The 22,185-nt window shown below is 38.0% G+C and overlaps 1 protein-coding gene across 2 annotated transcripts in view; it reads right to left on the bottom strand.

The window, feature by feature from the left end:
• SNX9 (sorting nexin 9) overlaps window positions 1-22,185 on the bottom strand; it is a 65,654-nt gene that overhangs the window by 36,342 nt on the left and 7,127 nt on the right. For both annotated transcript variants that reach the window (XM_050893734.1, XM_050893736.1), the window contains exons 2-4: window positions 9,799-9,885; window positions 7,348-7,422; window positions 6,044-6,166 (exon numbers count right to left, since the gene is read on the bottom strand). In XM_050893734.1, the coding sequence (XP_050749691.1) occupies window positions 6,044-6,166; window positions 7,348-7,422; window positions 9,799-9,885 (285 nt within the window). The remainder of the gene's footprint in view (window positions 1-6,043; window positions 6,167-7,347; window positions 7,423-9,798; window positions 9,886-22,185) is intronic.

Below are 22,185 nucleotides of genomic sequence, written 5' to 3'. Positions count from 1 at the left end.
TAATTTCATTTATACATTTTTAATACTAGTTTTCTATTCTCCAGAGAGGAAAAAAAGAAAAAAAGGCTAGACTTTAAGCTCTAGAGGGAAGGGAGGAGAAACCATACAGACTAAAATATATAGTATACTGAAATTTATAGCATTTCTATCCTATGTTCAAACATGCATGTTACACAGGCTGTAAATAGTTGGACTACGTTATGGCTAACTGTACATACAGTTTGTTTACAGACCACTAATGACACTACTGTACAGATAAAAAAGTTTTAGCTTCTTAATAAGGAGAACTAGTTTGGGCCAATATAGTTGTAATTTAGATTTAATTTAGATGAAATCTAAATCTTGCAAAATAAATGCAAGTACGTCTGTGACTAGAGAAGCACTAGTCTTGATCACCACAAAAAAACCCCAAAAAAACAAACCAGGAGGAAGAAACTACTCAGAATGAATTTTACATTAATGCTCGTATTTCCATACATACTTTAATTATGAAGGCTCCAAATGCCAACAAGCTAACAATCTCCTGGTCAACTGCAATGAGAAACACTACTTAAAAGTGTGAAACAGGATATCCATTGTTGCTACAAACCCTGGAAGCAACTCAGCATCAAAGAAATACTACGAAAGAAAAATATACCACCCGTTTTTCATCAGAAATGAGAAATTTTGTGTTCAGTGTATTTCAAGATGTTTATTTGGTTTAACCTGTCATAATGTATATTCATTTCAGTGCCATTATTGCCAGTGTTATTCTAATACCAGAAGAGTTTACCGGTAGCTTACTTTAATATATATATGCGACTCTAACAAATAGAAAAAAAATGTAAGTGCTGATATACGTACTTACTGGTTGTTCCAAATGACAGTCTAAAATTGTCAACCTGCATTGCCACTCAGAGGAACAGTGGATTGACAGAGAAGAAAGATTTCTCACTCCCTTTGCTTCCTCTGTCCAAGAGCTACAAGGTCAAAACAGCATGAGACCCATACAAAAGCACACAACAGCCTCCATCTTTGGCAACTAAGGGTTACTTACATTGTATTTTGTTGAATAATTTTTTAAAGACTTTTCAGACATTAAACCACAAATGTTATGGGCAGATGTAACATTAAATTCTCCTATCTGCTTTTCTTCTGAGTGTAAAAATAGTCACCTTGAGTAATTTTTTTTTTCCCTTGTTTGTGTATTATTAGCTTCATCGCTTCCTCCAATTGCTTTCATCTCCCCAATATCTTCTACAGGTAGCTCTTTAAAAGAGCAGCTGCAAGCTTTACTAAGGCAGCTATTGCTGGGACACTACTGATACAAGGAATGAGTTGGGGAAGAGTGAACTGCCAAAGATCATGTGAAATTCTTCTCTTCTCCCTAGGAAGTACCTCTGTGCCCCTTTTCTCCTGTCACTTTGTACCTGTGGCAAACCCAGGTAAGGTAAAACATCAAAGTGTTGCTGTGGTCATTGTATCTCTCTCAGTAAAGAAAAGGAAGTAAAAGCAGCTGCTTTTAGTTATTGCTAATTAATTACTTTTCAGGAGATTATTTACTGAACAACAACAACAACAAACTTTCTTAGAAAAGGACAGACAGGTAGTAGGGCACTGTTTGAGCTGATGACGTTTTCTTAACACAAAAAAGTTATGGATTCCAGAGTAGGAAACCAAAAGCCTCTGGTTTACCTGGAAAGCAAAAAGGGATGAGTGTAGACAGAGGGAGGAAGTAAGTTTTATTTTGAGAGAGAGATGCATGCATAGAAACTGATCTGGGAAAACTGTAATAATTTAGGGTTCTGTATTATATGTAGCATTGCTACTTAAGAAAAGCAGTTGTACCCCCAGACCTATGAGGACATATAAAGATACGCCAGCAAAAATATAATGTATAAAGCTAAAAAATAAATTTGTTGGAATTTTTTAAAGCCCTGTCAGAAGCACATTGCCATTTGAGATCTATTTCTAAACTGATAGGCTAACCAGTTCAGAACTTTAAAAATAAAACTAAGACAGAAAAAAAAAAGTTATAAGTTTTGCATTCAAATATAACTGGCTGTACTGGTTTTGGCTGGGACAGAGTTAATTTTCTTCAAAGTAGCTGGTATGGTGCTATGTTTTGGATTTGGGACCAAAACAGTGTTGATAACACAGGGGTGTTTTAGTTATTGCTGAACAGTGCTTGCACAGTGTCAAGGTCTTCTCTGTTTCTCACTCTGCCCCGCCAGCAAGCAGGCTGGGGGTACACAAGAGGCTGGGAGGGGACACAGCTGGGACAGCTGGCCCCAACTGACCAAAGGGACATTCCCTAACATATGACATCGTGCTCAGCAATTAAGTGCTATGGGGAAGAAGGAGGAAGGGGAGACATTCGGAGTTATGATGTTTGTCTTCTCAAGTAAGAGTTACGCTTGGTGGAGCCCTGCTTTCCTGGGGATGGCTAAACACCAGCCTGCTGATGGGAAGTAGTGAATGAATTCCTTGTTTTGCTTTGCTTGCGTGCACAGCTTTTGCTTTACCTATTAAACTGTCTTTATCCCAACCCACGAGTTTTCTCACTTTTACCCTTTTGATTCTCTCCCCCATCGCACTGGGGGAGAGTGAGCGAGTGGCTGGGTGGGGCTGAGCTGCCTACTGGGGTTAAACCACACCACTGTGGTTTAACTGGTCTCTTAAAAAAGAAAACCAAAAAAACCCCCACACTCACACATTTCAAGTCAGCCAGATCTATTATTTTTAAGGCTTGGTACTGAAAGACTATGCAACAACCTGGGTTTTTTTACTGTTAGAAGAATGGACAGAATTCTAAGAATTAAAACACCTTCTGACTTACTGAAATTGAGGAGTGGGGGTGTTGTGTAATTACGTGTATGTTAAAGTGACTTAATGTTTAAAGAAAGCAATTTCTTCAATACAGTAGTAGTAAGAAAACATCCCCAAACATCCTGTTTATTTAGAAGTGCTTTTATAAAGTCTTCTTGTAATAAACTTGTACCCCCCCAGGTTACTATAAAATATAATAGATAGCATAAAATATCAGCATTTAGGAATGCTGCTATTTCTTATTCAGTCCACCAGACTACATCTACGAACATTTTAGTTCCCACTGCTGTGCCACCTCCAGCATCGATTCGCTTTACATTGACACTTAATTTGCCATTTTTCTTTGCTCTCCATAGCCTGAACACACAAGTTTCAGTTAAGATGAAGTGCTTTGTATATTGACCTTGCCACCCATTAAAGCACTTGAAAAGAATAAGTCAATTGCTTGCAACTGTGCATCTGAACACAGATCAATCCAAAGTGCCCCACCGAACTCATGTTAAACAATTTAAATGTTATCATAACCAAATGCAGAGGAATACATCTAGGAAGAAGAGTCACACCCACAAAGTAGAAGACTGTATTCTTATAAGCAGTGACTCTAAAAAAGGAGCCAGTATGCAGGGGATGAGCAGCTCAGTATAACCTCCTGATGCAATATTACAGGAATCAATGCAATCTTTCACTATACCAGGCTTTGCTGTTCTGGTGTAGAAATGTCAAACCTGTTTGACATCATGCAATGTACACAGGAGCAATGCACACATTTTACAGACAAGTCACAAGATCAAAGAGACTGCAGAAAAAAGCTTTTTTTTTTTTTTTTTTGAGGGCAGGAAGTGTCTTAAACCAGACAGATAGAACAAACAGAATTTCTTAATCAAGAGGACAATCAGCCATAGAATTTTTGCAAGGAGAAAATACCATGCACTAGAGAGCTCTCTGATCTGGGAGAAAGGCCTAACATCTGAAAGGGGAAGCCAGACTGCTTAGTATACAAATTGAATTCCTATTAGCAATGAGCCACTGAAAAAAAAACCTACCAGATATGTCAGAAGCTGAAGAAACCAGTCTTCAAATCAAGATCTGCTGTTTTTCCAGAAAATATATATAACCAAAGAGCAGTTACTCAACTCAGTTAAAGAAAAAAAACTTGAGAAAATGGAAATAACTTATGACATAAAATCCTGACCACGCAACAGGATGGTTCCTGCTATGAAAGAACCAGGAAAACAAAAGACCCAAACACACTAGCCTGAGGAAATTTGCTTCCCCTGCATCTTGCGTGGCCTTGGCTGCATCCAGGTGCACACTCTCCTCCTCCTTCTCTCTCCTGTTAATGTTGGCAATATAGTTTTACTACAATACACTATGGTACACTGGTTCTCCCAACTGTCTCACACAGCATTTGAAGGATAATGGAGAGGAATAGGACACTTATAAGAGTAAGGCACTGACACAGATGAGACAAGCTGTTCGCCTGAAGTTACTCCTTTCCAAAACTTGTTATGAAGAAACTGCAATTTGTATGTATTACAGGGCCAGTATACTGCTGATCCTGTGTAAACTGTACTGTAAAGTGACCATATTTTCGAGCTTTTCCCTCCTCTAGAAATGCAACTTCCAAAACTAGATTGCCATAGTAATTCTCTATTTAGAATATAATAGATACCTTTATTTTAACCTTTCCCCCATACAGGCAAGGGCTTTTTTCTTCTCTTCTCCAGGCACAAGTACCTTGTGTTAGGCACAGATCAAGCTCTAACAGATACCTCTACCACCATTCAAAATATTCTGTTTGTTCTCTTAGTAAGTAATTCTTCCTAGACCAAATTAAGTTACATGTTTCTCTTCCTTCAGAAGAGAAACAGTATTCAGATTTGACAGAAGTAGCTGCTGCAAATATTTCAAGCTTCCCAAAAGTAAAGTTTGGCTAGAAACTCTACAGGAGGAAAAAATGGGGCAAGGGTAACAGAGCAGAAGAAATGAGGTTCTCACTCTACCTTCAAATTACTGTAAGTTTTACTGAGGGAAAACGAACCTATAATCAATGCTTTTGGCTCAGTCTGACATAAGAAATTCATGAGGCAATTCAAGAGTTCTGTGTTTAGCCTAAATATCAACTGGGCATCAATGAAAAAAAAAATTTAGTTACAAACATTGAGACAGTCACAGTGAGGTCTGGGGTTCTCACTATACGTGTGATCACAGAATTACAATCCTGGCATTGTCCAGCTGAATACAAGGAAGCACAAATCAAACACTACACAGTCAATGAACCGTTACATTCACTGTCATACAAAAATGCCTCATGTTCAGTTTTCAAGAGATCTCACTTCATGTCAAAGTCCTGTGGTGCAAGTTACAATTAAGAAAACTAATAACTGATATATAACTGACCCACAAACCAGGTGTGTGTCCTCAGCTGCTACAATAAGTAAAGCACTTACTTTCCAACACAAAAGACCTTTGCATGCTGCTGTTGGAAAAAGCAGATTTTGTACTTCTGTTGACCTGTGGACTTTGAAATGTTTAACTGTTCCTACATGTGGGACATGCAGCAGTCTGTAGACCATAATAGACAGCTTGTGTTTAAGATAATGTCTGTCCTCAGATATCTAACCTGAAACTAAACACTTGCTGCTTAATGAACTGACATACCAGGCAAAAAGGTATGAATTGGGGTGGGGGGTGAATTTCTTCCAGCAAAACCAAAGTCAGCCTCTTCAACTGACTGGAGACAATGCACAAACTTGCTTAATCTTTGTTAATCAAAGAAACAACTCTTACTCAAATTCTGAAAAAGATATATATCCATTCACTCTGGCTGATGATGTACTACCAATTGTAGCAGACATTTTAAAAAAAGAAAGCTTTGATTCCTTAAAAAGGTTAGCATACTAACACAAGTAACTTGAAAATAAAGTAAATTTGCTAAGAGTGCACTTACACAGAACTGAGGTAGTCACAGATTTATACGATTGCAGACTGGAAAGAATAAAAATGCTCTATTTCCTAAAGTGTTAGAATATTAACTTTTCCAGCAGTGACAGTATCTGAACAGTCATACATATCATTAATATTCAACAAAAGTGTTCCCTAATGAAAACACGATTGCTTTAATGAGTACTTTTATGAGGGTTCACAAATACGATACAGCACAACCAAAGAGTGCAAGCAGTTATGTCAACAAAACTTGCCATGCCCACTGTGCCTGAAAAACCATGAGACATACCTGGTTACTGCTTTTTGCAGCAGAGTTGGTCTGAGCTGTATTTGAAGAAAGGGAATCAAAAAAGGCTTGGTCAGCTAATGAGTTACCGCAGCTAATTCCATCTTTTGCACCTTCCGTTATAATCTGAAATGGAAGAAGTTGCAAAAGATTTTTCATGTTTCCATTAATCAAACTATGCTGTTTATCATATATAGTCATCCTAACATTCATGTCACTAGACTTTAAGATGGTTGCATATACCCTTTTTGAATTCAAACTCAATAGAACCTTTTACAAGAAACTGATGTGATAGTCTGGAAGATTTACTTCCACAACAGATGGAACTGGTTTGCATTATAACAGTGTAACACATAAGACTGTTGTAGCAGTGGACACCTATCTATCAGTTCATTAGGGATTAACAAGGTTGTTAACGTTACTGCTTGGAGACTGGGAACTCCATACTCAGAGGATCAGTTTGGGACAGCACGTTTGGAGAGCCAAAAGCTACTAGACCACGAGCTAGCCAACTGAAGACAAAAATCAAGGTCATGTGAGCCAGCATCGTCCTTCCCCGCCCCCCCCCCCCCCTTTTTTTTTTTTTTAACAAACACTGCACTGGTGAAAGAAGGGAGGCACATGCCTTAAGAGGACGCTGCAGGTATTACAGCCAGAGTCTTCACGTAACTGGCAACCTGAAGACATACAGACACTGGGCCCTCCAAGAGTGAACTGGATTCCAGTCTTTGCATTGAGACTCCCATTCCATCCCCACCCCCATACCACCAGTCTTTAAACAAAGAGCAGATCAACACACACTGAAGAGACAGCAAAAGCCTTCAGGAAGAAGATGAGCTGAGTAGTCCCTGGATTTGGGATCCCATATCCTGAGCCCCAGAAACGGGGTTCCATTCCAGAGATTCATGAGCATGTGGCAAATTGGCCACAACACCACCAGTGTAAACTTGCATTACTCATTTCACTTCCGTATCTGTATCTTCAGACAGGAAAACAAAACAATTACTGGATCATGAGACCCCCAAAACCAGAAGCAGACTCAAAATAGCTCATGTTCTGCAGATCACCAGTATTTACGATAGACAATCTCCTGTTGCATTTCTTGGGAAACCACTAAGAAGCACAGTAGCTTTGGACGGCATGTTTGCACTGGTCTCCAAAGCCAGCTACAGCTGCTACAATCAGATTACATATTCCAAGCTTAAACATTGCAAGTTTTATGTTTGAGCATTACAGTTTGATCAGCAAACCAGAGGATGGCCTCTTCAGTAGTTCTGTTCTTAGTACAGAGCAGTGTAGTCACTTACCTCAACGTAATCTGTTGGAACAAGTCCTCTCTCGCCTTGGCTGTTTTTTCCTTCCAACCAGCCTCCACCGACATCCTAAAAGAAGTAATAATATAGAAATAGTTTTGCTAGATGCAAAGTTAAGCACAGAATGCTTTGAACAGCTCAGGAGGAAGCACTGTCTTGCTGTCAAATGCAATGTTTGAAACACAGTTATGACTGTATGACCATGAACAAACTCACTTAAATCTGCTGAAGCAGCAGATACTCATTTAAACAGAACGCAGACCATGCTTGTTTCACACAGCTATTGTGGAGTTTAGATTTAACAAGCATGAGGGGGAAAAAGGTTGATTTTCAGCACTTTTGATCATTTATGAAACCAGTCAATTGTCTGGACACACACTGCATCAAAACACAGCTATTAGTATGTCAATTCCAAAGCACTTATTTTAATCAACAGATTATAAAGAAACAAGAATCAAGCAATTAAGCTATTAGTAATATCTGTAAAATCTCTGCTTCACTTACTGAAGGTGCAGAGGCGTGTGATGAGTGGGAGCTATAACCCACAAAAATATTAAGGATAATCTCAAGATTAAGAGAGGCACATGCCATGCAAAATCTGGAGACATTCTTTCTAGTTTATATTTAATTTCAGAGGCAGGTCTCATGCTATTAGTTTGGAAAGAACTAACACAGTTCAGCTCTGATCTCAGTGGGGCATGCTGTTATTGTTTGTTTTTTTAACACACATATTCTACATACACTAAGAAACCTTTGCAGTTAAGCAAAGTCAATTCCAAGACAACATTATGTGGAATAAGCCAGTCCTGTTTTAAATTAAGCTGTTCCTTGAACACATAGTGACATGTCAAGCTAACTCACGCTGAAAATTGCAACCACATATGCTAGACAGCAACTACTGAATTTCAGGTTTTCTTAATTTGCGTTTTAATGGATGTCTTCGTTTATTCACAATTTTGTTCTTTCACTTGGAAATTTTATGTAATCCTGCACATAGTAAGAAGTCTGCTTATGTATTCAAGATTTTAAACAGTAAAGAACAATCAGTTATTGAAATAACAAACTTTCATTTGCTTTTTCTTATGTACCTAAAAGCTTACACTCAAGAACACAGAAACAACTAGACATCTCTGATTATAAATTCAACTAGCTTGGTTAAACTGCAAGAGCAATGACATCTTGAGCCAGAAATCACATGTGCACCGCTGCACTTAAGAGCAATCATCAATGGACTTCCATGACTTACGCTATTGCTGTCTAAACTTACCGTATCAAAAAAGATCAAGAGCCTTTGTGGCAATCTATCCCATAGTTTAATCATGGACAGTATAAAATAAAGTTTTACTTGGTTTTAAGTATATTGCCTTAACAGACTGATGTCTTGTTCAGCAACAACTAGCTTAAAAGTGGTAAACTATTTATTTAGTCCTACTTTTGTGAAACAGCATTAAACTCCTGAACTAATTTAAAATGTTACCTCTGCCACAGCATAGCGTACTATCCCAGAAGGTGCTAGTTCTATTAAATATCTGCTTCGAATATTTAAGGTCAGTGGAACTAAAAATTATCAGGATTATACATGACTAGGCTCTTCAAAAAATAAGTTTATTCTGCAGAACCCATGTTTCCTATACAACCAGAAAAATAAAACCTGGCATCAAGATCAGGCATTTTTTTGTTTGTATGTATTTTAAAAGGAAAGTCTATTCACTGAGCCATATTACTGTACAAAAACCAAAAGCAGAATCAACTAACACTTACCTTGTTACCAAGGGTAAGAATTATACAGGACAATAAAAGCGCACTCAAATTCAAATTGTACATGCAAATCAAATGTCAGTGCTCAAAAGTACTATTAATTTAAAAACCCCGATAGTATTACCACAAGATTTTCACCACTCCTTCCCTGTAGCTTGTCCATATTGCTTTAATTATGAAAGGACACACAAATTTAGTAACAAATTTTGTCACGAGTTCTTTGAACAAACTTGGAATGCTGAAGTAATTGATTAAGAAACTCAAAACCGAGAAGGAAGCTGGCATGTCAGATTTAAATGCAAGTGGCAAGCACCTAAAAGATTACAAACACACAAGATGTGGAACATTAGGCACACAAAAAAAGACAACACATTCAGATGTAAAAGGTATCGCCATCATTAGCTCCTTCCTCTGCATTGGCAATCAGCTCTGTTTAGATGGGAACAAAGCTGAGCAAATTCCTAAGTGTGTAGGCACAATCTGAGAGGGCCCCTGTCCTCCAAAACTGCTCGTTGCATTTGTTTCCACAAAACTATTAGAAAATTCTTTGTATTTAGTTTATTCACTAATTCTTCAGGGGAGGGTAGCCAGGGCTTTCAGAGGTCACCTAGCACCTTTTTTCTCACATCTGCTAGAAGCAGGTCAGGAAAGTGCACTGAAGCCTTGATTCCATCTCAGTTTTCTTACCGGGTTGGTAATTACAATGATCTCCCCTTCACTGACGGTCAGCTCGTTGTTTCCAGGCTCAGCAGCAAAATCATACATAACACGAGCCTGTATGTGAAAAAGAACATAGCAGTGAGCCTTCCAGCTTATTTAGAACATTTAATGAAGGAATTAGCAGAAATAGCAAGTGTAGTAAGGCTGGATGAAGAGCAACTCAGCATGTAGGAAGCTAACATTTCCTAAATTTGAACTCCAAACTGAACACTAACACAAAGTTTACAAGATGAAAATCTCCTGTGGAGCTTGTTAGAGATGATCATTATTTTCCAGAAGGATTCACAGTTTAAGACTGGCTGGTCTCTGCCATGTCCAGAACTATCTGTACAACTTTTTCCAGGGGAAGAAGGAAAGGCTTCTAACTTTAGCAAAGAACCCAATTAATATTTTTTTTCTACCAGACGTACTCCAACTCCAATTCGGGTAAAGGGAACTGTTTCATAGAGCAAGCAATTCAGAAAAAGAAAAACAAGTAATTGCAAATATAAGTAACAACTGCTGTACATAAAAAGTAATATGTAAAGTTATGTTTTGAGACTCTGTATACAGGAGGAACTATGCAAATACACAAACAGTGAGAGTAGGCCTGTTACGTATTGGCACGAGGGGGGAAGGAAACACAAAACCAACCTAATTTTTAAGTGTTTAGACACACAAAGGCTTTGCTGTGTACTGACTCTGCTACCACAATACATAAAGAAATGTTATGTTTGAAACACTGATAGAGTTGTCTAACATTTACAGAACAGTTCTGCTTCTTTATACAAAGAATTGTGACATGGCCTAAGATTATATTCCCAAACGTCTTTTCATTGTCTTCCATTAAATTCCTTTCCAATCTAAAAGTAGAGAAAGCTCTCAGGAATTACAAAGGGACTATATTTATTTTCTCACAAACCGCTGAAATGGATGCAGAGAGAAACCACATATATTTTCCCCTTGACTCTTAAAGGAAGATCTAGAATCAAAGTTTTAGCTTTCTATTTAAAGTGGCATATTAGATAAACTTTAAACCTGACCACAATAAACCCTTTATCTAAGCTTCTCTTCCCCTGAAAGAAAACTCATCACACTACTAGAACTTATAAAAGATAAAAGCCTTGTTATTTACACCTCAAGTCTTTATGTTAGCCAGGTGCCCCAGAAGTAATTAATACATTTATTTTATCTGATTGATGCCAATACTGAAGTATCAAAGAGCAGCAAAAGGGAAAACTAGACTACAGGTCAGGAAAGGCAAACAGAAAAAGTGCAGATTTTAACAGACAGTACTGACAGTTATAACAAAAATATCAATACTCTATATAGATTACATCATAGCCCTTATGTCTCCAGCTTATACAGGATTAAGAGCAGCAGAAAGTTTATTTCAGGAAACACATCAATCCTCCTAGCACATCTTGAAAGAGGCAAGGCTATGGTCTCATCTTCACCAGCAAGACATATGCTTTAGTTACCTCAGCTCATACAGAAGTGGGCTTTGTTCCTGCAGATTAAAAAACTAAATCCAAGAAAAACAATTTTATAATGGTGTTACTAATAGTGTCAGACACCATGTACAGCAATGAGGTCCTTCCTGTACTTGGAGGTCAGGGGGAAGAAAAAAACCCACACCTAATTGTTTCTGCCATAAAGATGACAGTAAAATCATGATTTCTGCTGAAAGCAAGTTATGTGATAGGAAAAAAAAAAAAAAACCCAGAAGACAGACAATCACCATCAAGCCTTGCCTGTCTCAAAAGTCCAGGTTGTTATGATCCCCACCTAGGCATCCCTTCTTCTGACATAAAACCAGAAAAAACACAGCTTCCCTCACTCACATTTTAATTTCATAAGTATAATGTAGAAATACTTCTGGCTGGTCAAGAGATACTTTACTTCAGTGTAAATAAAAACAGAGCCGAAAAAAACCGCATATGTTATAGTTCAGCTGACAAAGCTAATCCTGAACCACGTGCACAAGAAATCAAACACTTGGTCTTCTCCACTAGAGAAGCACAACATTGTACAAAAGTGCCAAGCACTCTGAATGCTTCCTTGCATGAAAGCTTTTTGCTTAGAACTGAGGCTTTCAGCACTTTCAGATTATGCCATGCAAAACCAAGACGAAGAGGAGAAAACTGTTTTCAATAATAACAGACTGCTTTCCTTCCAGCAGGAAATCAGGCCTCTATGCAAATATAAAAATAAGCTGCCTTACTTTCCTTAAAAAGGAAACTGAAGAGCAGCAGCATACCTTTTGAAATACAAGAACATTTTAAGTAGGGGTGTAAAAAGCACCACCCTCCAGGCCTCTCCCCTCAGCAGTAGTAGATGAAGGTGTTGAACATGTCCTTTTTACAGCAGGTTACCAATACTTATCCAGTTCCTGCAAGTCAGTTTAACAATGCTCAGATGCTAGGCATCTGAACTGTGGCGAAAGCAGCTTTCTTAACCAAGGAGACTTCTTAGCCTTCTTCGAGTAGTACAACATAGTATTAAGTTCTTGCTTTTACTCACAGGCATGATGAGAGTTCACCAGGACAAGGGCAGATTTTACCAGCCTTCAGGAAAACTGGCAAAACATCCCACAGTAATGACCAGACTGGAAAGGTAAGATATATTTGTGTCTAATAAGAGAACAGATGCAAATACTAGGTTCTCCAGATGCAGAAGGGAAATAAGTTACTCAGAAAAATCTGAAAGTATTCAGCTTGTAGGGAAGGAAAGACCAAGAGAGGCACATAGAATTTAATAAAGTCATTGTGCCAAAGTCTACCTATTCACCTGCTCTGAATTCCTGTTTCAAAAGTTGTTATAAAAAAAAAGTAGAAGAGGGAAAAAAAAATTAAACAAACCCAATAACTTTTACCTTACTGCAGTTTAAGAAATTGAAAAGAAAAAAAAGATTCGGAATACTACAGAAATGGATTATTACAGAGCATTAAGCATTTGAGGTACATCTGTAACCTGATCCATATATTGACGTCTCAAATACACTCCCCAGGTTATTTTGCTGGTACTCTCCATTTCACTTGGATTTCTGGGCTCATTTGCTCAGTTTGGGAATTAAGTGCCTAAGAACTCCTGGCAAGTAAGCTTTAACGCTACCCTCCTACTGTTGAGATTTAATGGGAAAAATAGTATAAACTCAACCAATTCCAAATTAAGTGAAACTAAGCGACTAAATGTTTTCCCTCAATTTAATGTGTATTGTTAACAATGGAAAACCCTCCCTCTAGCCTTTCCTTGGGCAAAGGCATCAGCCCCAACCCTATTTACATTTTTGACAATCAGTTCCAAAATACTATAAAAAGGGAAATGGTTTGGTTTTGCAATAAACTTTTTCCTACTTACTGGCCACAAATATTACATCCAAGTAGAAGTTACAGCTTAGAGTTAGATCTTTGCCACTTATACAAAATAGCACGTGGGCATGGAGAGAAGAAAGCATTTAACCAGAAAAGGATTTTAGCTCCTTGGCACTGCAATACATGCATCAAATATTAGGTCTAAGCTTATGGACATTTTGAATATTTACAAAATTGGAAACTCTTGACAAATTCCAAAGATCACAGAACAAACATCACAAAGGCAAATTTTTCAAAACACAGGTTTAAAAAACCAAGACTTGTTACAGTAACTGTTGTGCTTCATATTTACTCCTGATCATATGTAAAAGGATCAAACAAGCCAAGAACTACAGGAACTTCAGATTCAAACATTTCGCTAGTGGAATAAAGGCCATTGCTTCATTTACAGAATACTGTAAATCCGCAAAACAAGTAACAATTGCTAATCAATCTATTAGCTATAAGAAAATTAGTTTCTTTTACTGGCGGCACTTATTTCCCCCCCCAGTCTCCCACACCCACTCCCCCTAAGATACAACTGGTTCTGGATGCTGAAGTTGTTTTGTCAGATCCTTTGAGAAAAGGGACTGCTAACCCAAAAAGTTTAAACAGATTTCATTGACCAGAAAGCAGACCTGGTCATTGTACTGTATACCTACTGCCTCCCTTTGCTCAGGTGGCAGTGGAGCTTCCCACACCTCCACTGGGAGTTTGTAACACATCCTGACATTCATTTTGTGCTCCCTTGCATGAGAAAAGGCCGGCACGGATTAAGCAGAAACCCAGAACAACGCATGCCAAGGAGGAAAGGGCTCTCTGATCCTCAGCATCTCTGCAGCTCTGGTGTATATGGCAGTTTCTCTGGAATGAGAGGGAGCCAGCAGCTTTCTCTACAAGTTGAGGACAGGGGGAAACTAGTAAGAACTCCTCCTTATTAAAGGAAAATGAGCTTTTCAGCAGTATGGGTATAGACATTTAGATAGTAATAAGGAGAAGAAAACAGAAAGGAAAGTGGTAATTCTCAGTGTTACATCAGCATTCTTTGGAGGTGGTTCTGCCTCCTGTAGTTACACACCTGGACTGCAGTTTCCCAATTTACAGATTTAATGACTTATTACAGTGTGAAGCCTCTAAACTTCTAGAAATTCTAAGCATTGCAATCAATCACTATTACTATCTTTTTAGAATGGCAATAGTAATCATGCCTAAGCATATTAAAAACACAAAAGATTCTTCACATTGAAAAGCAGTACCTAGATTAGCGGAAGTATTATTCCACTGCAGACCCGGAGCAGACTTAGCTTTTCTCCATTACTTACTTCTGTCTGAGTCGAGTACCTCCCCCCTCTTCCCAAAATATTAAAAACCAAGAGAAAAAAAAATAATGAAGAAGAGCATTTGCCAACTTACTTCTTCAAGCAGACATAACACTATGCAACTATATCAGTGTGTCAAGACTCTTAGCATAAGTTAAGGGGAAGGAAGTTGGCTAGCAAAAGTCATTAAAATAAAATTCCAATGAAGGATTACCTTATCACTACACTAAGTTACTAGAAGAGTATCCAAGACCTCCACAGACATTCTGATGGACTGGCTCCTCTGTATTTCCCCCAGAATCTCAAAAGAGGTGATAAAGCAACAGAAGCACCTATTTCTCATAAGAGGAATCTTTTTGCCTTTTCTAATACATTTCATTCAAGAGATGCTAGGCTCAGATGGAAGACCAACTTACCCCCAGGTCTGACAATCCTGATGTGCACAGGCACACACTTGCCTGCATTACAGTTCACCTGCAGCAGGCTAGCTCTTTCATGGAGAAGACAACGAAAACCACTGTGCATTCCTCACTAGCCATGAGCATACAGACTAACAGCTAATACACATCAGTTGTGCTCACAGCAGCTTTTATAATAGCTTCTCTGTCTAAACCTCTGTTGATAAGAACGATTAACAACCCACATAGAGTGGGTGATTACTGTTTTTTGTTTAAGTTCACACTTCTGAAGCAAAATGTTTTTGTAATGCTGGACTTCCTGATGCAGAACTGCTGCATTACAATTAAAGCATGCTTTATAGTACTAAAATTGGAGAAGCCACTCAAAAATTGGACACACCTTTGATAAGACTTTTCCTGTGGACAGGACTTCATTGTATTAGAAAGAGCTCTTGTGTTATGCCATATATTCATCTGTTTCAGCCACGTGTTAAAGTTTAGGAAACTTGTACCACAACTACTTCTCTTGGACAGCTGGCAGTGGCAGACAGTACAAAGGAAATATCCATAAAAGGTTCATAGCATAAAATTCCCATAATAAATGCATGCCTTCCTTTTAGTAGTTAGCGCTTCAGCCATCCAGCAGTGCTCTTTTCAAGGGATAGGGATTCACAGGTTTAATTTGCTTGGTGCCACTGTCTCAGAAAGACAACTGCTGTATCACAGCAGCAAGGATGGCAACACCTTCCAGGCTCATGCTTTGCCTCCAGTTTCCTGTCCTACTGTTGGTGGCCGCAGTTCCTAGATTCACAGAAAGAGGATCAAATTCCGTATTTCTGTTTTGGAAAGTAAATGGGGCAGATAAATCTTTTCAAAGAAACCTGCATCCCACTAGAGAAGCAGAAACCACAATTTGGGAAGCCTGGTAAAATGTCTTTTAAAAAAAATTTAATCATTAGCATCAGCTTTTTTTTTTTTTTTTTTGAACCAGGACTCCTCTTCACAAGTCAAGTCCTTAAATTTTACATAGCCTTGACAGTAAGCAGACTTGAACTTTTCTTCTAGGACAGCAGCTTGAGCTTTTAGCTGGAATGAACAAAAAAGGGCTTTTGGTCACCTCAAATAACTCCAGTAACATTTCTGTTACGAATAAACTTCAGAAAGGTTTGCTACAAAAACTGCATCAGTTAATACAAATATTCTTCAGTAGGTCTAGTAAGCATAAGCCTTTGAAACCAGCTGCTTGTGAAACACTGATAAGCAATATGTTGATCACACCTGGAAGCACAGAACAGTAAAATGCATTTCTGTCTTCCCACACTTTGTTTTATTCATCCTCTACTACAAGTTTTTTGCATGTGGGTTTGTTTTTTTTCATTTGGTTACATTTTTGGGGGGAGCTTTTCGGTTGGTTTTTTTTTCAGAATTGCTTTTCCCACTAATATTGTTTTTAGAAATAAAATATTCATTCTAAAGGGCAGTTCTAAGAGAACAAAATAGAAATAGCATACCTGAGATACAGGTTGGGATCCCAGGATTAGACAAATTGAGAAAGCAGAAAGAAAAGAATAAAGACAAAAACCTAGCTGCAAGTAAATCAGTTCAGAAATTGGCAGTATCTTTTGCTTACATCCGAAAGAACGGTTCAAAATGAAGCATTTAATCTAAAAAGTGGCAACACTCTGCAAACAAAAGGCAATTAACTTGAGATGATTTTTGCATTTTTTGTTCTGTACTGTTTGATCTTTCACAGAAATTTGAATTACTGTGATTACTGTCTAATATTGTTTTTGAGGTAGTTTACTGTTTAGAACAACTGCAAGACATCTGACTTGTTAACAGCTGAAGAGTCAGCATTAAACTCTTAGCTGTCTTCATTGCATCAGTGAAGCTACAGAAACGATGTAGGGTAGGCAAGGCTCTAAATGACAGTTTAACCATTGTTTCATTTCACCATTCACAAACAGACTACTTAAGTGGTCACGTTTTAATCGATGAATCTTTGAAAAAACTCTCAGCAAGTCAAAACACACTCTAAGTCCCACTGTGGATATTACTAAGAGTACTGCGAGAAGTTTAAAACAACCGGTGTCCAAAGAGCTCAGAAAAACAGTAAAAGTGCTTCAGAAACATAGGCAGGAGCCCCCCACCTCTTTCCCACCTCAGAGCACTGAGGACACTACTTTTCTTCCAACAGTGACTATCATTTAGATAGATTTAACCTTTCCCCCACCCTTTATCCTGAAACACAAGCTCATCCAAAAGCCACTAAGTACTCCAAGACTGAAGAGATTTTCACTGCAGCAGCTGCAACATCTGCGGCTATGATTTGACAAAAAATGCCTCTTCATTTTAGTCCTTCTATCACAACTGTATCAGACCGCTAGGCAAAGTGTACATTTGGATAGCCTATGCAGAAATATCAAGCGGGTCTTCAAGTGCCTATGCCCCTCAGCCTGGAAAGGCAGCTACCTTCTGTCCTGCCTACAGTAAAGAAATCTCTACACATGTTCCTCTCACAGGCATTCCTAAGAGACGAGAAGCAAACAAAAACCTGAGGATGGAAGCATAAGAGGACACAAAGGAAACTGTCGTCTCAGACAGACTCCTACAGAAGCCTTACCTTAGGAATTCAAGAGATTACACATTATTCTAGAAACTGCCAGTTAAAGTGATAAAGATTTATTACAAAGAAGACAAGATCCCAATGCTTATCTTTTTAACTAATACAAAGCAAACAGAGAAAATGTATACTGCTTGTATAGTGCTAGGCATCACTGTTCATGTGTATGTGCTCAACATCTGCCTAGAAAAAAAACTATTAGCCTGAAGAAACTGAACCATCCCTTCAAATTGGTTTTATACTATGATTTTATTAAACAATAAGTAAAAATTAAAATTCACTTGTTTAATAAAAACCTCCCATTAGTATTACATTTCTTTTCTAACAAAACTGTTTTTTGCTTTCAGCAATATCAGAATTAAAACAAACTCATCCAAAAAGTGAAACTAATTTCAGTCAAGAACTCCACTTCTGGACTAAGAGAGGTCACAATATTCAGATATCATTACGCCAATTTCTCTCACCAGCTGTAACTGCTGGATCCTCACATTAGTCCACAAATTCACATTGAAAATGTGTGTCTTGACCTGCTGGCTCACTTTCTCCTGAGTAATTTTTCAACTCTAAAATAAGTTCAATAGCCTGCAGCTAGTCATTTGAAGTCAACACCACTGACTATAAGCACATTAGAAGCAAATTAAATACAGATAAAAAGCTAAGAAACAAGGACTTGCATCATTTCTTCCTGCTAATAAAACACGCTTGCAGACAGAGGAGACGCAGAACAGGGAGCTCCTCTTCAGCCTCAGAAGTTGCATGTGCCTCCAATACTTCAGGCAGGTATTTAATTAAGTATTCACACTAGATTAAAAGGCCTATCTCATATTACAAGAAAATGGTTAACAAAGCATGAAGAGTTTCCAAAAAGCACAAAACAAAGTTTGAAGCATTTATAGAGTAAGGGACAGTAATGAAATACTTGATTCCCACCAACATGCATGCGGCTTAAACCACTGGCACTTTTAGAATTAGAATAAAGGTGTAATAAGCTTACCTTGAAACCATTTCTGTAAGAAAGAAGTAACTAGATAAGTTTTCAACTGTTAAAGAGACTTGGAAATGTTTTCTCTAGTAATAAAGACAATTACTTACTAGCCTCCTCAGCAACTCAGGCTTTCCTCGGTGAGGACAGATTAGCTCTTCAGATCTACCACACAGGACTTCACTGTCTTGCTGAAAACCATTTTTTGGTCAGGAGAGAAGACCTGAACTCTGTTCAGGCTAGTCCAGCTCATTTTTGGTTACATATCTTATTTTTGATGTACAGAACATGAGCTTCTTTATAGCTGTCTACCTGTAAGCAAACATCAGCACACCCCAAAGCCCACTGAAACGCACTCCTGGCCTGCACTACAGGCAGCATGCACACTAAGAACTTGCATTCGAGTGAATTCCTACACATTGGGAGGCCTCTTGTTCAGCTCAAGCATCTAGGACTAAAAGTTATTGATGCAATATGAGAACTAAAATGGTTATAAGACTAAGATCTCTTAAAAGTGTCAGAATGTAACAGATCTTAAAATCTTCAGGTATTAATATAAAATATAGCTTCTTTCCATGCAGTTACAAATCAGGTGGGTAGACAACCACTGCCACAGTGCATGAAAAAAGCAAAGAGAAACTGCAATATTTTCCAGGTTTACAACAGTGCTTAAGAATTTTAAAGTCTGTGGATTATCTATAAGCAGCTCAGTAGTTTTAAAAAGCAGCATTCAAATTCTGATACTTTCAAAAGAACCATCATGCACTATTAAAAGAGGTGCTTGGTTACCTTTTGTGGTGTTCAGACAGACTTATTTATGGGGCACCGTCAAACCAAATAACAGAATCCCCACGCACCCAAGCAATACAGAAGCAAGGGAAATTCAGTCGCAGAAATACATGCAAGACACCCATGTGATTTAGAGATGTTTCCAAATACTGACTCAGATACTCCTGTGAATCACATCTGAGCTTTCAGTTGGGTTAAGCACCTGAAGTTTTTTTTCTTGTTTAAAACATTACTTATAAGCCAGTTATCAGTTATTGGCAATGTATTGCAAAACTTTTAACTGTGAGTGAGGAGCTCCAATGATATCAGAAGACCTTTTTCATAATCAATTTACTGCACTGCTGCAAGCGCCCAAAGTTCCCCATATTTTCCTTTCTGAATACAAATCTATTCCAGGTCCCCAAATAGACTGGGGACTAAACAATTTCAACTTTGAGAAGATTAATTCCAGTTAGACCAGGACATACAATTGCAGCAAGTACAGCATGGGTTTGTATTTACGGATGTTAGGCAGGATGCATTTATCTCAAGCATGATTAAAATCTCTGCCTAGATTAATCATTACTGTGTCTCTGAAATCAAACTGCAACACCTGCAACTGTTTGCTGAACCAATATTTAGCTGTGTGTTTCAGAAGCCTGCCGTGCCAAGTTCCCTGACGTTTGCCTGAAACTTTAGGGCGATCAGTACTGTACCCTCTCAGTCCTGTCCCCAAAGAACAAAGCCGCTAAGAGGTGAAGGTTTCAGAAGAGGCCTGCAGCGTTCACAAGAAAAATTGCCACGTTGTGACCTACTCATTAAGACAGCTTGTAGTCACACAATAGTGCTGTCTCTATGAGAGCGGAGATTAGAAAAAACAGTAATTATCCCAATAATTGGAGAGGCACAAAGTTTCGCTAAGGTTATCTAATGAACTTCAAGCCTTTTCAGACTCACCACACTATTACAGATTGTGCATTTCAACGTACCAGCTGCACAGGCTAGTCTAGAAGCAAATGAAGAACTAGCAAAGCAAACTACCTGCATGTTAAAATGATGCTACCTCAAATAAAACTTGACCTGTAAAATACAGAATGGAATAGTTGTACTACTTTGAAGTCTCAAAGACTGGTAATATTAACAGGACAACAAGTGCTCAATAGCATGCTAACTGAAGACAGCTGGGAAGGAATCTAAAATGCAGCAGAACAAATTCTCAACATGGAATTCTGCTAAATTCTCTGTTACTTGAGTAACGAACATTAATCAATATACTAACGTTTTGGGATCTCTTAGTCCTTTTTAGAAACGCTACTTTATGAAAGGCCAATAATTGAACCATTTCTATGTTTACTTTTATTTTATTAAGACAAGTGAAGAAACTTTTATACCAACATAAATGTATTACCATTTTATCAGATGAAGCTTCTTTATTCTAGAAATGGGCAAAGTTCAGTTCTTATGGGTTCTAATGTATCCAAGCCTACAGCTATTTTAGGCTTTTCTGTTGACAGTGTAGAAAAGTACAAGACCCTGTAAAGTTACAAACTGGGCATGTTAAACGGCAGCTCAAATAAGCAAAGCTCAGTCATTAGACCTGGCCAGAGAACATCCAGCACTTTAACTGGACATTAGTCACCTGCAATTTAATGCAATGTCCACACTAGCAATATTGCCCTATCCTACTTTAAGTCAAAAAAAAAAAAAAAAAAAAAAAAAAAAAAAAAAAAGAATGTCTGGACAGAAGCATTAAAAAAAAAAGAGAGAGAGAGGGATAATGAATGACAGAGCTGGATTAAGTCATACAACATTTAAAGTTTCTCCTTTACACAGCTCCATCTTCCATTATCTAGGAATTTATTTAAATTAGACACCACACAAAGTCTTCTTGCACCAGCAACCCTTACAGTGACAGAAAACATCAAAGAAGCCAGAAAAGAAAGTTTGAACTTCTGCTTCCTTACAAATTACTAGAAAATTTGGCAGCTTGACAGAATGCAACAGACCTGTTGATATAAAAATTACAATTCAACAACCATATACAAACTTCCAAGAATATGGTCTGTTATTTGCAGCAAGGAAGATGCTTAATTTTGTATTCCATAAGCAACCATTTTCAGAAGACAAACACAGGGCTATTAAGGGAGGAAATTACAGTACTGCTGAAAGAACTGTGCTGTAACTAGGTAAGCACTGATTACATTATATTATCATATGTTATTGCAATTATCAGTTACTGAATAAAATCTTAACCCCCCAAAAAGAATTAATGCAGTGGAGGAAATAAAACATTTAAGCTTAATTCTCAAATCTGATGAAGTTGTAGGACAAAATGAAGCGCCTCATCAGTCATGGCCTTACTGCTGCAGAAAGATGAATTGTATAGGCTCTCCAGGGAATCCCAGGATTTAAATCAGAACTAGCAGGAACAATATATATCATAGCCTTATATCAATCGTCTTTCTTTTGAAAACCACCCATATAATCATGACAAAGAAAAAAAAAATCCTCATACAGAAGAGAGAACCCGTTTAAAGCTATCCTAAGAGAATTCTTATAGTTGTTCTTGAAAATTAGCCATTTTGTTGTGTCAGCCAGGAAAACAAACACTTCGCTTGAATTCAACTAGAATCGAGAGGACAACTTATTTTTGCTCTGAACATTTGAGAACTGCAGTCTCAGAAGGCTGCAAAAAGCAAAGCAAGTCCAAAACCTACTGTGTATAAACAGAGATACCATATGAATACACAAAATAAAAGCACAACAGTTCCCTTGCCAAGGAAGAGCAGATGGCAACTCAGAGCAGAAGTCAGTAACACAACACTAAGTCCTAAGAAAACACCCGTCAACCAGTTGTACCCCAGTCCCACTTTTTACAAGAGCGTGAGTGAATGATTTCACCTGGGCAAGTCCCACTTGCAGAAACCCCAGG

The sequence above is a fragment of the Gymnogyps californianus genome, chromosome 3 (genome assembly GCF_018139145.2).
Source record: "Gymnogyps californianus isolate 813 chromosome 3, ASM1813914v2, whole genome shotgun sequence".
NCBI lineage: Eukaryota > Metazoa > Chordata > Aves > Accipitriformes > Cathartidae > Gymnogyps > Gymnogyps californianus.
The sequence above is the reverse complement of the archived record's forward strand: the minus strand, read 5'-3'. Positions and strand labels throughout refer to the sequence as shown.